The 16,940-nt window shown below is 37.9% G+C and overlaps 1 protein-coding gene and 1 long non-coding RNA gene across 2 annotated transcripts in view; one reads left to right on the top strand and one right to left on the bottom strand.

Moving 5' to 3' along the window:
* Positions 1-5,476: 5,476 nt before the first annotated feature.
* LOC134536672 (uncharacterized) lies at positions 5,477-16,834 on the bottom strand. Its single transcript, XR_010075836.1, has 2 exons — positions 16,648-16,834; positions 5,477-8,721 (listed from the first exon to the last, which is right to left on the bottom strand). It is a non-coding gene; the product is annotated as an uncharacterized LOC134536672 (long non-coding RNA).
* Positions 16,686-16,940, top strand: part of LOC134536671 (acyl-CoA-binding protein homolog) — a 22,961-nt gene continuing 22,706 nt past the window's right edge. Inside the window, exon 1 of the mRNA XM_063376504.1 lies at positions 16,686-16,820. Within this exon, the coding sequence (XP_063232574.1) occupies positions 16,806-16,820 (15 nt within the window). The 5' untranslated portion in view covers positions 16,686-16,805. The remainder of the gene's footprint in view (positions 16,821-16,940) is intronic.

The following is a 16,940-nucleotide window of genomic DNA, read 5'->3' as shown; positions in this document are numbered from 1 at the left end:
GTCTTTCGCTTTTAAAGTGGTGTCTAGCAGTGGAATTATACTGCCTCAAAATTGTGCTATTCACTACAACCCAATCTCTAACGAAGATGTATTGTGCAATACATGTTTGACTACACTCAAAGGGTGTTCAAATTTATATAAAAATAAACTACTCGACATGCAACAACATCATGTCGGGATGACCCACTTTGGCTCCCATCCTCTCTTGACTGTTGAGATGCATCACAACAACCAGGTTTCATTCAATGGGCCAGATGGAAAAATATTCGAAATGATCACAGATGCTTTAAACAGCAAGATATTATATCTTGGCACATACAATTCTTCTCAACAGTATACAAAAAAATACTCTAGAGCATTTATAGGACATAAAATAATACTACTGCCATTTTATCGGAATAATCATCCCTATCCTTCCAGTGACGAATGTGTGACAGTAGTGGTTCCAAAAGCTGAGCAAATACCTGAATATATGAACTTTCTTTTACCCTTCACATGGCAAACATGGTTATCATATTTAACTAGTATGGTATTTTATGCAGTTATCTGGAAATGTGTTACTAATTTTGGCCCTGAAAATAACAGTGGTGGTACCATTTTGGAAACCATCAGACTTTTCATTTCTGGTGCAACAGAGAGGTCAGTATTTTTTACTTACCAGCGCTTGTTTGTTCTTATGGGCATTCTATGTAATATGATCATTGGTAATGCGTACCAAGGATCCCTCACGAGTTACATTACCGTGCGGCATTACTACCCAGACATGAATACTATTCAAGAACTTTTGGATTCTAATATCAAGGTTTCTTCATTTGTAAACTTAGAAGAAGTAAACAGATATATAGAAGAAATGGAATTTAGTGACGAAATTTTGGCAGCTCTGCCAAGATATGTGCCCATAGAAAAAGACTCGGATGCCCTCGACATGATCGCGTTCAGCAGGAATGTCACAAGGATCTTGATAAGGACAGCGGCCCTGCATGAGGTGTCCCGACCCAAATACTTCAAGGACGGGTACCCGCTGCTACACGTCATGGAGGGTTGCTACATGCGGGCTTTCTTCGGCTACCCGGCAGTTGCTTCCAACAATCCCTTCTTGGCTGTGTTCAACGATATACAAATGAAGATTATAGAAACAGGTTTTGTTAGCAAGTGGAGAAGAGATTTTCTGGACGACTCTTACAAAATGAAGAGCAACTTAAGAGCAGTAACCGAACCGACAATAATTAATATAAAACACTTATTACTACCGCTTGGATTTATTCTCTTTGGACTTATTCTATCATCAGCAATATTTTTGAGTGAGATTTTGTATTTCTTTTTAATTTACATGCACTTTGAGAGTTTAAATCACATTTTTAATCGTATTACTTTTTACATTCAGCATTTGGTTAGAGGCTAAGCACTGAGATGTTAGGATTATATACTCTCTTAATATAAAAATCACTTTTCATAAACATCTTTGCATTTGTCTTAGTTAAAAAATTATTTTCTTTGATTTTTTTAATGATGAATAATTCTGAAAAGATAAATTGGTAAGTAATTTTAAATACATATTTATTTTGTCTGGTCTTGTTTCAAACATTAACTATTAAAATGATAAATTAAATTGATAACCACAACGCATAACAAAACTTACATTTATAAAATATACTATTCTATAACCCGTGGCTTCGCTCATGCAATTTCAGGTCACTGCTGATGTGCTTCCATGGAAAAGAGGGTATTATATTAATTTAAAAAGTCTTTACTAAAGAAACAGACACAATAAATTGTCAGGGGCATATTTTAAATCATAAGAAATAAGTTCAAATTTGATGTTTTTTTAAGGCTTATTCATTGTTTTTTTTTTTGTTTAAATTAAACGCTGCAGCAAAACCGGTATGCTAAACTTCAGCTACATCTTGTGGGGCTGCCGGTAACCCCTAGGCAAGACGTGACGGACTCACCAAACGATAGGGCGATTCAAATTCAAGGCAATGCCCTCTATTAAAGAAATTCAAAACTAAACGGTTATTAACGTCGTTATTTAGTTAACCATAGCGAGTTCCACTAAGTGGACGGGCTTCACAAAGGAAAAGGATAAGAAATAAACAGACCTTACTAAATGACCGTGTGGTGGAAATAGAAAAACACTCACTGTATTGCACTTGTTTCAGCCATTTTGGCATGAAGAGATGATTACACAGTTACGCTCCAAATCTATCTCACAGGATCCATGTTTTTTCCGGGATGAAAAGTAGTGTATGACACTCTCTAGCCCGTATCTCTATGCAAATAATTATGTCGATCCATTGCTTCCTTGTGGTGTGAAAGAACAAATCAACAAACAAAAAAATACACATTTTCGCGTTATTTGCAATATTAATAAGAATTTCTTTATGTATTTACATTTTTAATGTGCAAAAATAAGACTGTACTAGTGAAGCTAGCTAAAGGTATCGGAGTGAAGCCTGCCGATAACCTATTTAAAAAGCAAATCCGATTAAAAACCTTAATGGAAAAAGAAAAGGAAAAATAATACAGAAAATTAAGTTTGGATACATGATTTACTGTAGCTCTGTATAAGGTGGCGATACGAAACAGTATGGTTAGGCTAATATTTATGCAAGAGCCAAGCACCACACGTAAAAATCTAGATATTAATAAACAAGCATGGTGTAAAGAAACCACAACAGCTAAATATAAATGGATATGGGCGCAAAGGCATTCAATTAAAAAGTGCCAATAAATTACTGATAAAAATATTTACACTCAATATGCAATATACTTGTACAAAGTCCTTATACTATCCCACTATCATACAGCGTGTGTAATCCAATGGTAAATGTAACAGTTCATTCATAGGCGCAAGAAACAGTGTCTGCAAACCATACACAATTCCCAGCGCCCGAGCCACAATTGCGCTGGTGTAAGAAAATTGCTGTGCTATAATAAGGTATACCTGCACACAAACATCTTGTAGGATAGTAGAGAAAAATGCTTATAAATGTGCAAATGCGCTCAACTGAATGCGCTAACATAAATCATCTGTTAAAAAGTGTAGGACGGAAAGTTTATGCTTGCAAAACCAAAATATTATCAAAATACAGCTACAAAAAGCGTTATTATTTGAGTCATACCATATCATGAACTTGTGCGCGCTGCAACTGCTGCTAATGAAAAACTTTGCTTTTCGCATCGTCTAATGCATCGCTTCTATACAGCGCAAATGGCCAAGCGAGGTACAGTACTGTTCACGGACGAGGCACACTTGAGATTAACACACTCGTAGCCAAGGCTGTAAACCTAGCAAAATGAGAACTAAAATTATGATGGCTAGGTTAAAGGCCGTGACACGAATATCGTGTGGAAACAAATGTTTAAAGACGAGGTAACAATTTAGTGCACACTAAATAAATCACTCAAACAGCACCCAATCTTGACTGTGAGTAAAGGGCGGTGTAACCTTACTTGATAATTTACACGCTGGCATCCAGGCCGGTGTCACGTCCCAGGTCTCCGTTGCCATCGGGAGCAAGTAGTTCTGCATCGGGCTGGCAGTCCTGTCCGGCAAATGTGCGCTGCAACCACCCACCGCCGAGGCGCAGCTCGTAGTCCGATGGTGGCGCCGCACCGCGCCCACGAGACAAACCAACAAGGCGCGATAGTTACGGTACATCCGCGCCTACTTGCCACAATAATGGTGCCCATAGTAGATACATTGAAAAAGGACAAACATATAACACGAGTGAAAAATAAAAAATAAAAACTTCCAACTGTAGGGATAACAATCAATGAACAAGATAATGAAAATGAAAATAAAAAGAAACCAGAGGCTTGAGGAGTCAGCACACTCCACAAATTTCAGACTTAAGGAAACATATTTTTCGCTTTATTTTGTAATGCTTCTCTGTACAAAGAATGTGTAAATTATTTCAAGGAGAATGTACTACCCTATTTTAAGGTAGGAAAGTGTAGAGAAAGAAATAGTAGAATAAGAAAAAAATACTTTATGTAGAAGTGAGTAATAAAGTAAGTAAATTCTTACTTATGTTCACTAATTTCTGCGCAGTTTAATATCCTATTACAAGAAAAAAAATATTTCTCTCTATTGTTTTGCTTATTGAAATTACAAAATTACTGAAATTGACATTTCCTCTGGTATAGTTTCCAACTGATCAGGTATAGCTGATATTATCTGATAGTGGCAATGAATTATAATATTGTTGTAGTTGCTAGTCTGCACATAACATGTTTTTCCCCCCTAGTTTTAACCTTGCACCCCTGAATAGTTCTATTCCCGTCAAACACTCGTGGCCAATTCTCCAGGCAAGTTATTGCCGCTAGTTTCACGCGCCTCTGCTGAAGCAGTGGAGGGGTAGGGGGTGACCACGTTACCACGTGACTGCTCACGTGACTACCACCCCTCCTTTCGTCTCCGCCGAAGTAGGAGTAACTCAGACCTTCTGGGCGATTCGAGGAAGAAGTGGAAGCGCGCCCGAGGAGTATGTACAACCAGGACTGAGCACAGAGCACGGAGAGTGCGGGAGGAAGAAGCACGAAGCACATCTCCATGATCTTCATCCTGCCGCCTCCAGCCAGACCACCAGGAGCGCCACTGTGCCTGGGCACGCATCCAACATAAAAATTGCTATCTTAGTCCCTGGGGCCGGTAAGCTCAACTTGCATGTTACTTTGGAGATCGGACTTGGCCCAGATGAAGGCAGTGTGCGGAGAGCGACTTAGCGAAGAAGGTAACCGTCGGCGGTTTGATGCGTTTACTCGTGGACCGAGTTTGCGACTCGTCGGGCGAGTTTTATGTTAAAAGTCGTTCTACTGTTTTGGGACTTGTGTACGTTGGACATTAGCACCAGAGGGCTGAAAATTATCGCCGTTGATGTGTCACGTTTTACTCGCTGAGCGAGTACGAGAGAGTGAGCAGAAACTCTGAAGGTAGTACTAGTGGCTTATGTGTGTGACTGCGGTGGTTGGTTTGTGGCTGGCATGCTATGGCAGTGCAATAATATGCCCAACTTTAACTTTCTTACCGATAGACACTTGTAACCCCAAGGCAACTATTATTGACTCTGTATAAGTGTGTTGAAGACGTGCGAGTCCCCTGGTTTGAGTGTGACAGGGGTGGACATGCTGTTCTTCGCGTCGCTGTGTCGCAGTCATCGAGGCAACACGTTGTTCCTGTTCGCAAGCGCGCCACGCAAGTCCTGCTCGACTGCTGTTGGGGCAGCAGAGCGCTGGTCGGCGAGCGAGACCGGGACTGGACGCTCTGCGAGTGTCAGGCCAGATTTCACCCACAGTCAAGAGGGGATCATTTAAAGTTGTTGAGAAATTTTGGGTAAATTATTGAAGTTTGAAGCGTTGTGCACGCAATCTAAATGCTTAATGATAGTTGTAATGTTGTAAATAGTGGGTTCAGTTGAATGTCATCATTGTTGTCATTATAACATAAGTGTCTCAGATAATTTATTCTTTATGCTTGGCTTAGTTTCATTTAACGTATGGGATTTTTATATTCATTCATGTTTGCTATTGTAATTATTGGAGGCAATAATTATTTTAAACATAATTATTCACTTTATTTATTTTTCAGAAAAATAATATTTCACTATATGTTAAAGTTGATGTACGATTTGTAAGTAATAATCCATATATGTTTGTTGATAGGCACATGATGTGCAAATGTGAGCAAGCCAAGAAACAAATAACATGTGCAAAAGACCAATTAAGTACTCCAGATTTATCTGTTTGTCTTTATTAACCACATATTCGCAGATAATAAAATGTGTGAATCTCACAAGCCAATTGTCTGGTTTCCCTCGAGCACAACCCTTTATTGTTTCCCCTCCCGGAGACAAAAATATAGTAGCGTAAATTTACTAAGTGTATTCTTTACTTCAGTAATATTATTTAAATTCAGAACATTACGCATACGAAGTATACATAACACACTGATAAATACCATGACAATTATATACACATAACACTGCAAATATGGACACTCGCATATAACACATGAAAAGACATAGATATATAATATTTAGATAAAGTATCAGAACCTGTTTAAATGATATAGAAATATTTTAAAAAAATTATTATGTTCTAACTAATTGTTAGGTTAGACACGAATAAATCACTTTTCAGATGAATAATTTCAATTTTCAAATCAATTTAAGAAATTTAAATTAAACATATAGTTATCAGGGTTTCATTTTCAATGATAAAATAAATAATCTGTTTGTTAGCTCAAGGTTCACACTAATACCCTTTATCCCATACACAGAGATATTACACAAGTTCTCATGAGCAAAGTTTTTTTTCCTTTAAAATTTGGTGCCTAAAAATATTTTGCCAGAATGAAAATTAATCTCATTACAGATGGATATGTAGCATATAACTTGTTTTGACATAAATCTTTCCAAGAAATTAAGCCAGGAAGACAAAGAAACTTAAATGGCTTCCTTTGTACATGTGCAGTTAAGCTTACCACAGTCCCAATATGGCTTCATCTCTCAAAAGCATAAGTCACACACAAAAGTTAAGCTCATGACAAAAACTGTAAAAACCTTAGTATATTCAGATATTAATAATACCAGACATACAAGTGCTAGACTCAATATTAATGCAGAAATGATTAAATCTTCACTAGCATCACTATTAGCCCCATGGTTGCCAGAAGTCCCCAAAGGAGTTTCGTCCTTCTGGAATAACTAGAATATTCATATAACTTTCAAACAACACAATGATTCTTTAAACCATCAGTTTTGCGCAAAACCAGTACCTTACAACATGACAGGCTAAAAAAATGATTAAAGAGATCAGCAATAAAAATCATAACTTATCTGCCAAAGTCCTGTGAAACCTGCGCAAAATAACATCATTTAAATTTAAAAATTAATTACATAAAAACATGTTCAGATAGCACAAGGTTTTATAAGAAACAAATTATATTTCAGCAAAACGAAATTCCAAATTCCAAAAATAGCTGTCACCAACTTCAATTATGTACAAAACATCATTGTCCAGAGAGAAAGCAAAAATTTCTCCATAGATAAAAAACAGTTAAATAATTGGCCTGATTTACAAAAAAAAAAGATATAAACAATTCATGTTAGGCAAACCCCTGTACGCACTATGCTTACAAAAGTGTAGTGAAGAAAGTTTTAAAAGTTAGTATTTTAACTTTTCTGCAAAGGGTACATGTTTATGTATGTGTGTGTCCACACCATTTACCAAACAGTAAATAACTGCAATAAAATGGCATTAATATAAATTAATTCACGTTATTTTTCTGTAGCATCTAATGTGACCTACTGTTGGGTTTCAAAGCAAAAATTTCCCTTGAAAACTAAAGTATTTCGTAAATTTTAACAAAATCTTCCGAGCCGTTTTCAAGTAAGTTATTACTTGCACATAGCGGAGACCATCTTGAACCCTGGCATCTTCCCCTGCACAGGACAGCAGAGTGTCAGCAGTATAGAAGTCAGTTGAAATGGGCTGGGAACATAGAGGTCCGCTATGTATGGCGTAAATAAGGGTGGACAGGCTGTAGAAGTGGTATGTCAGCTCTTTGGTGCATTAGACCATTGTATTGCACCAAATTGTGTTTCTGTTGAAATTAAAGGTTTTGGAGATGGCGTTGGGTTATTTTGAACAGAGCCTTATGGCATGGATGTAGAACTTTGAATATTCATAGGTGATTTGGTGGCGTTCACTTAGATGTAGACATTTTCCTGTCTTCAGACCCAGTCTGGGACAAGTGCCTTGCTGCATCAGATTGTCGTCGAACTGGGTGTGTTCTTGGCTGGGAAGCCAAGTGTTTGTCCATGACGTTATTTGAATCATTTAGGTATCATGTGGAAAAACAAACAGCGAAAAAACTGAATACAGCTTACTCTAAATTCAAATAACTTGATTGAGTAGGTATATGGTCAGAATAAGGTTTTGTATTGCTGCATTCACGACTATGGCAACCTTCAGTTGGGTAAATGGTTCATATAGATAGATTTCAGAGTCCTTTGCTGCATATGCGATGAACAAATTCTGTTGAACGAAGTAAGGCAAATGTGTATCCACACTATGTTCAAAATAAAAATAAATAAGGTTAGCAACCCCAAATGATTCTGAAAATATAATAATAATTCTGCTTGAAAATAGGAAGTGAAATAAAACCATTTTCACAACTCTTGATTCATCCATCCACTCGATCCATGGTTGGGTTATCATATTCAATGTGGTGATTGTTGACGTGTTTGCAAGAAGATGCAAGAACAGATATTGACATAGTTATTAAACAAAATCAAACTCATGGCAGCTTAAAATAAAGCCTGAAGCACAAAGATAGGTCTTGACACGAATAATTCACTCGCAAAAGTTCTGAAACCTGGAAATAACACCAAAATTCGGAGAGTTTCACAGTTTAGCACTGGCCGAGGCCAAAATGATGGATGTGACAAGATTGGTATACAGTTACTTATCTTAACATATTTAACTAATGGATTTGGTCTATTTAACCTATCCCTTTACTTAAGCTTTAAAAGTTAAATTCCCAAATAACCGAACCACGTGTGTGTTGATGCTCTGTGTCAGACGACAGGGTACCCATGTCGGAACTGCCTCGGCCGGAAAATGTACTACTCTGGATGTGAACAGCTTGGCAGGAGCCCCACTGGCCTTGGCTCGTCAGTTTGGCTTCCAAGCACCGCGGACACTGCAGATGGTTCTCTGGAAATCATCAGCCATGCTCATAATAACGATTTTGTTCAACACAAGTACGCAACGACTCAACAGCTTCCCAGAATGTTATAAATTATACATTGTTGTATTATTTGAACTTACTGTTTCTAAACAAAAATACAATCCCTTATATCCCTTAAACTTTCTGAGAAATAAATATTTCCCCCCATTTAACTATAAACATACCCATATATGTATATATATATAAAGAATACAACTAAAATAACCGTGGAATCTGTCCTCAAATACTTATATTTACCGCTAGAGTCAATACAACATGCAATAAAAAATTCATTTCGGCACAACCAACAGACGTAGGTAGATTTAAAAGTAACTATTTCTTCTGGAAATGTTCTGGAAACTTCTACAAACTTCTGAAAAATTATAAGAACCTTTGTAACTGACATCCTATATGTTCTCGAATTTTTCCAAAATGTTCGATGCAATTTTTCTCATATACCGTGCAGTGAAAATGTTTGAATGTTTTTAACTCAATGAATCCAGCACTGAATAGCTTAAAACGAATTTCATATTATGTATACTAAGGTAGTTAATGCATTTTGGAATTTCAAAACTTATTTTGCACTAATACGTGGTCGTATATAAATTTGCTATGGATCAATGTGTAAGATTATATTAAGATGGTTTAAAATAAATTCGAACGAATTTGATAGCAAGTAAGGTTTGAATTGTTTTAATGTAAACTTATTTTTACGATGATAGTCCGTTTCATTAAAAATTATTTCAGCCAAAAATTTTAGATACAGTTTAGAATTTTTACAATAAATTATAATGGAATTGATAGTAGGCTGTACCTACTAAAAACGTTATGATTTTTATGTCTTGTTATTTCCACCACTTGCAGTAACGTTTGTTTGCATAAAAATTTACTTAAGGCAAACATTTTAGACAACATTTAGAAAGTTTAAAACAAATAAGAACAGGCTATACAGTATATACTGGTACGGAAGTTTTATTTATTTATTTTATTCCAACACCTGGTTTTTTCAAACTTTTTTTTTTTTGTAATTGTTCGTCTAAACCGAAATAGTTTTAGACTAAATTTATGGATAATTTTAAGAATATTTTGAAATAATTAGCGCTTACCAAATAAGGGAGATACAATTTTTTTTTTTCCTTTCTTCACCTGTTTATTCCGCCCTTAGCAGCAATAGTATGTTGTATGAAAAAAATTTATTGACAAATGTTTTAGATAAAAAAATACAAACAATTGAAACAAATTCGATTGTGAGCTTACTAAGGGTGTTATGAATTTTTTGTCCCCCATACCTTGTTTTTTCCACCCCTTGAAGTTATGTTTCGCATGAAAAATTCATTTACACAATATTTTTGGTATTACTCCTACGAGTTATAATACATTCAAACGTATGCGACACTTGTAATGTTACGGGAGCTTTAGCGATTTTTCTGTTTTTCAAAAACCTTCCCAATTTTTACCCCTTTGGTATGATTTTGTCCATTAACGAGCTCGATGGAGATTTTCCATTACTTTATTTTACGTCTGTTTGTAAGTGATTTGTATAAAATTAAGACATTTAACGTGTCCATAAAAATTATATATATAAAAATGTTATGGACACGTAAAATGCCTTTATATACTTATATCAACTTTTGGGTTAACAGATTTTTTGGTGTCTATTGACAATGAAAAAAAAAACTATAAAAAATTGGTTGTCTGTAAAGTCGGTTTACGGACGATAGTTTAAAGTGACAACGTCATAACAAAACATTGATGAAATGATTGCATACTTTTATGGAAAAAAAATTAATCATTTTTATTGAATTATTTATCACTATTTTGTATGGATACAAAGAAGGAGTGAAATGAAATATACAATTTAATTGATAAATATACTTTCATTTGCACTCATTAATTCAAATATGTTTATTACTTTAACGAACAGATTAATTTAACAATAACTTTTATACATGTTTGCTATTTAACTTCTTCCAATCTGTGTTATTCTGTTAAGGATAGGACGATGATAGGAAAAGTAGGAAACGAATGGGAGTGTTTCAAGTTTAATGTGCCTCGAAAAAGTCAAATCGATGGTTGTTCCAATCGAAAGGAAGAGAGATAGATGTGGCGCTAGCGTACAATGAGCGTAACGGGACACAGCGTAACGGGACACTTTTTCGTGCGTGCTGCCGGCGTTCATCGATTTATTAGACGTTGTCACGTCAAAAAATTGGTTGTCTGTAAAGTCGGTTTACGGACGATAGTTTAACGTGACAACGTCATAACAAAACATTTATGAAATGATTGCATACTTTATGAATAAAATGGAATCATTTTTTATTTTAATAATAAAAGAATTAATACTTGAAATTAAACTAGTAATCAGATTTTTAAAATGCAAGAATAATTAACCTTTATTGCCGAAATTGTTGTTGTAATAAGCAATGAAAACCACATTAACTTTTCACTTCACTTTATAAACAGTCATGTGGAAGAGAGATAGATGCGGCGCAAGCGTACAATGAGCGTAACGGGACACAGCGTAACGGAACAATGTGCGTAACGGGACACGTTTTTGTGCGTGCAGCTGGCGTTCATCGATTTATTAGACGTCACTTCAAAAACTTCCCGGAAGTCACACCGTGGTAACGACTACAATAGTATTTCTACGAAATCTACCTTAATCACCGGATACATGTTGTGTGGAATGCCTTATCGGCAATCGTGTGCACGGTACACAACACGGGCGTTGGCTCGGTCTGTGTTGTGTGCTGTGGTACCTGTGGTTACAAGTGCTTGCGTTATCGCATCTTATCAGTTGGCAGTCCAGGCGAAACACAGCGTGCTGTTCAAAGCACCAAACAACATGATAGGGGTTCTGGTATGGTTAGGTTTGTTTTTTACCGTAGTAGTATTCCACATAACAGGGATCCATTCCACCACATTTTATAAGATGACGGTTATAGCCATAAACAGAAGCATTAGAGGACCTGGGTTCATCTTTCAAGAACAGTTGTGTGTGAACGTGCATTTATGTGCGTTTATGTATATAAACACAATATACGTATAAATATAAATTATAATATAGGTAAAATTATTGAAAACATTAGCGTAAATAAAAAATTGTCACATAGGTATTTAAAGTGAAAGAAAATGATGAAGGTTACCTTAAAGAAAGGGGGATAGGCCAGGGCCCCCCTGCCATAAAAAATAAGGGGGTTGTCTGTAAAGTCGATTTACGGACGATAATTTTACGTGATAACGTCATATCAATTTTTTTTTAATTGCTGCTTTTAAAAAGACCGCCTTAACCCTTTTGATATTATACAAGATTTTCTCGCACGGTGGTTGGTCGGTTCTTGCACGCTCGGCTCAGGCGGAACGTGACAATGAGTCATGCTTTTACGTGCGTGCAGCCGGCGTTCGTCGATTTATAAGACGTTATCACGTCAAAAAAACACTATTCCAAAGATAATAATTAACGTTAAAGCAAAACTCGTAATAATTTCTTCGTTGTACGAAGTAGCGGCAAGAATTCCACTTGCAGCGTTGTACTACTCTGGCGGGGGAAGCCTTCTTTTCACAGACGAGAGTGCCAAACGCCTGATAGTGCATCTTCGGTTGTTTTTTTTTGTTCATTGTAACTCATGATAACTAACGGTGAATTAGGTTAGGTTAGCTACATTATAAATACTTTAAAACTTTGTGGACGGTTTATTTGGTTGGGATAGCTACATTAAAGATACTGTGAAATCATGTAAACTGTTTCCTAGCGCTGGATAGCTACATATTAAAAAGTTATTTGCTAAGCAACCATAAAATGATTTTACAGTATTTTTAATGTAGCTACACTTACCTAATATAACCAACCATCCACAATGTTTTAAAGTATTTATAATGTAGCTGACCTATCCTAATCGACCGCAAAATTTAATGCCACACCGGTTTATACAATGGGATGGAACGGAGGGAAAAAGAGCGAGCATGAACTTCGGGGAACTTCGGGTGTTGCTCTCTCGTCTGTGAAATGAAGGCTTCCCCTCTTAGTCAGCCAACGTGTCTGCTCAGCCCGGCCGTCGAGTGGCGCTGACGCCACAGAGCCGCGCCAACGCCCTTCTACAAACAACATTGCCCGGCGAGTGGCGTCCAGCGCTGTGGTGTGCAACACGGCGTGCTCTGCCAGTGGAATTACTCCTCTGCACGCGATTGTTCAGCCACGTTCATGCTGATTCTTTCCTGTCAAGTTTCTGTCTACGATCTCGTATTAAAAATTTCCTGGACACGAAAGGTGACCTGAATGAAATATAAAAACGCATAGGACCAGGACGAATAAAAACGAAGCATGTTTATTCCTCTGCCATATTTGTTTTTTGTATAACTCTTGTTTAAAACCCAGCTTCTGCACGATATAATATTTTTTATCTCAACCATGACATGGCAAAATAAGAATCTAATTAAAATACATAGATATAATTTAAAAATTAACATGATTTGTACGAGTTTACTGCAGCCTCTCTGCCACATTTGTTAATTATTTTTCATCTATATAGCAAAACAGATTTTTAAAATCCTCTAGTAACGATAGTTCTTTGCAAAACACGGCCGTTTTATAAACAAACCATGACACTGGCCCATGGTACAAGTGCAGAGAAATCTTAAAAGGTATACTATGCTTGCTATGCCATAGAAGAAACACGCCACAACTAAGAATAACCCATAAACCATACCAGCTGCATAAATTATTCTAAGTCCAATATTCACCAGTAGTAGGTAGTCCGGCGCCTGAGTTTCTTGAGAGAAGCTGGGTGGGGTCGAGGACCCGACCGCCATCTTGAATTCTGAAGTCACGGCGGCCATTTTGTATGACGACCTTGACATGACCCTGGAAGCTATTTTTAATAATGTCAAATACACAATTTTGTTTTTTCGCCATCTTGGATTCTAGAACTTTCTACCATATTGTTATTGCACCATTTAGTTTTCTATAACTTTACGCCATATTGCATTTGTATGACATCACCATTCCTCTTTTCGTTACAATTCTATCTTAAAATTCAGAAAATATTAAACTAGAATCTCGGGAAATGATAAAAAATTTATAAACAAATTATTAACAAAATTGTAATAAAAAATACTATTCCGCCATTTTGAAATTAGTTCGCTATACTGAAAATCCGTAATTTTTAAGGAAAAAAATCAGGGAAAAATTTAAAATTTATAAAAACATTACTTTATTAAATGTTGATAGTATAAAATTTATAAATGTTTCTGGGTTCGTTTAAAGCGAGGTAATTCTATTAAAAAGGGCGATGGGTCCTTCCTTCACAGAAGCCAACGGCAGACAGATCTCCCACCACGAATTTCATGAAATATTTTACATCGGCCAGTATGATGTCATAGCGGCCATCTTGTTTTCGCCTGCTGTAGGCTGCCATCTTGGATATGGTATATTGTTTTGGTCTGGTGGTGGGTGCGGTCGCTGTATTAGTTTAATTTTTACCAGTTAGCGTGCAGTATTATTTACTACCGTGACATCCGCCATCTTGTTGGCCATCTTCTTGGACGCCATCTTGAAATTATGTAATTATTTAGTTATAAATTCGAGAAAATTCCAAAAGTCATTTAAAAAATCGGTTCTTAAGATAAAGATTTATTCGATCAATTCCTGACTTGGTTCTATCCTTGACTGATGCCACGATTCGTACGCCTTACCCTCCGTCACTATTTTCGCTCCCAGGCGGAATGATACTCAAGGCCTGCTATTCCTCTCGGTTCTCGGCGCGATTCCAGAGAGAATATTCTGGGCCCTCGTCGTGACAGAATGCTACTGCCGCGCTCGACTCTGTTGCTTTTTTTCCCTCGGTTATCCGTGACAAGTTTGGATAGGAGATGTAGTCCGAAAACTACGAGATTGACTCCCACAAGTTTCGTTTGTTTTAACATTTATTTTTTGTTTACTGGTTTCTGTTAATTTTATATTGTGTATTCTGCCCGGGTGTCGTACTATGTGGCTGAGCATAGACTCTGGTGTTTCTTCATCTCCTCACCATGTCTTGATGACTCTTTGGCTACCCATATAATTGGTAAGTGTGTTCTAGGAAACTACATCTGCGCGCACACCAATGACACACAAACGCAGCCTCGTGCTATAACGAGGACGCAGAGGGTGTACGAGGTTGGTTTAGACCTTAGTAACAGTTTAGCAAAGTACAGATCGTAGTATGCAGGACAGCGTTCGTGGCGGAGAATTATAAACAAAATTCCAATTACATTTTTATTTAAAAACTAGGCCTAACAATGCTCGCATTAAGATTCACAAATGCAGGTACACAGTACGCTCATACAAATAGTCAATTCAGCTTTAAGATTGTATAAAATAGAACGAATATTAAAAAGGCAAAGAAAATGAGCATCAGTAGACAGAGTAAGTGTAGAAAATACAGTAATAAAAATATATTAATACATTTCATCAAAACCACTGGGCAAAAAAAAAAAAACTAGACGCCACACTGAGCGTGGGAAGCCTAAGATGTACATCAAGCTCTGTCCCTGCACGAACACGCCCGAATATTCACCTTCGGCCAACCTCGGGTTTATTTATATATATTTATATTTCTCTGTTTATTTTAATGTAGCTATACTAACCTAACTAACCGTCCATAGTGTTTTAAAGTGTTTTAATGTAGCTAACCTAACCGACCACTTTTAATATTTGAATTCATTTTTCCTGCGCAAAAATAAAACAAATCCCGAGGTTGGCCGAAGGTGAATATTCGGGCGTGTTCGGGCAGGGACAGAGCTTGATGTACATCTTAGGCTTCTCCACTGAGCGTACCCTTACCAGTCACGTGTTTACACAGTCCGATCGGCTTCAGTTACCAAGAATGCTCAATCGAACCTCGAGACACACATGTCTATCGAAAAACGCCACCACCGGGCAACGTGTGAAGCAAACATTCAAAGCTTAAACGAATACACATTAGAAACTATACACGAGCCCGTGAACAAGAAGACAATGTGGAGAGAGCATGGCAATACAGAATCCTGAACTATCACAGTAACGCGCGCAATACAAACGTCACGTCCCTGGGAAAAACATACCAAATTAAAGGAATCACGGCCACAATCAAACTCGAGCTGAAGGCCCACACAGGTAGTGAGAAAATCCGGGCAAAGCAAGAAAGAATTTGCGTTACGCGGGAGGTGTCCCGAGCGACACAAAGGAAGACAGCGAATAACAGGCATAGAGCATCCTAGTTATGACACCGCGCACAGCCTCATGAGTGAGACCCCGCCTCTCTGTACTCACACAAATTTAAACTGGCACGTGGTTCCACCAATACGTTGACTCAGTGAAAGGCCACAACACATAAGACGTGAAATGGCAAAAATAGACTGACTAAAAAAAAAACCTCCAGCAAGGCTGTACAAGTTAAGGCGCTCAACAACGAGAACGAAAAGCAAGAATACATGAAGGGAAATTACAAGCTAAGCCTTGGGTCGACATAGTTACAATACCGGAGACGCGTGAAACTAGACGCCGAATAAAAAAGCGAGACGGCGGAGAGAAGCGAAGTGAAGTTGACAGCCCGAAACTTACTCAACGAAAGAGGCTTCAAAATAACGACACGGCCCACTGCGCAGGCGCAGAAGGAGAAATTACGGGGAAAAGAAAATCACAAGGTACACATACGTCACAATGAAAGAAGGCTAGGAAGGGGAACGGTTGGTTTGCTGAAGAGGTGGAGGGGGCACCGAAGGACGGCAAGCGCGCGGACTTCAAAGCAGCGGAGACGTCCGCTGCAACTGGATAGTATGATACTTTGAATTCCGTGGGAAAAAAACCGGGAAAACCATTTTTTTTTTGTGAATACAGGTCTCACTTTTTTCCCCTCCCTCCTCCACCACCAGGCCAGCCTGCGGCGTGTACTTACCTGCTAGTCTCGAGGCGCTGATTAGGTGGGCACGCGGCCATCTTGTGCTTCCCCCCTCTCCTATTCCAGCAGGTGAAGGCCGGGCGGGCAGTCAGTCTGCTAGAGCCCGCAGAGCAGTCAGCAGTGTCTGCCGGCTTGGAAGGAGGTCGCTCTGCGCCATGTCGCTCGACGAGGTGAGTGCCGCTCTCTAGCGGGCAGACAGTCTGCTCCGCCAGATGTCACCATAGAGCAACGAGGGAGACATACAAGTGCGACTCTTCTTACAGTTGAAACAAGGCCGTCTTAAACTATGC

Source organism: Bacillus rossius, chromosome 11 (assembly GCF_032445375.1).
Source record: "Bacillus rossius redtenbacheri isolate Brsri chromosome 11, Brsri_v3, whole genome shotgun sequence".
NCBI classification, from domain to species: Eukaryota; Metazoa; Arthropoda; class Insecta; order Phasmatodea; family Bacillidae; genus Bacillus; species Bacillus rossius.
The sequence above is the reverse complement of the archived record's forward strand: the minus strand, read 5'-3'. Positions and strand labels throughout refer to the sequence as shown.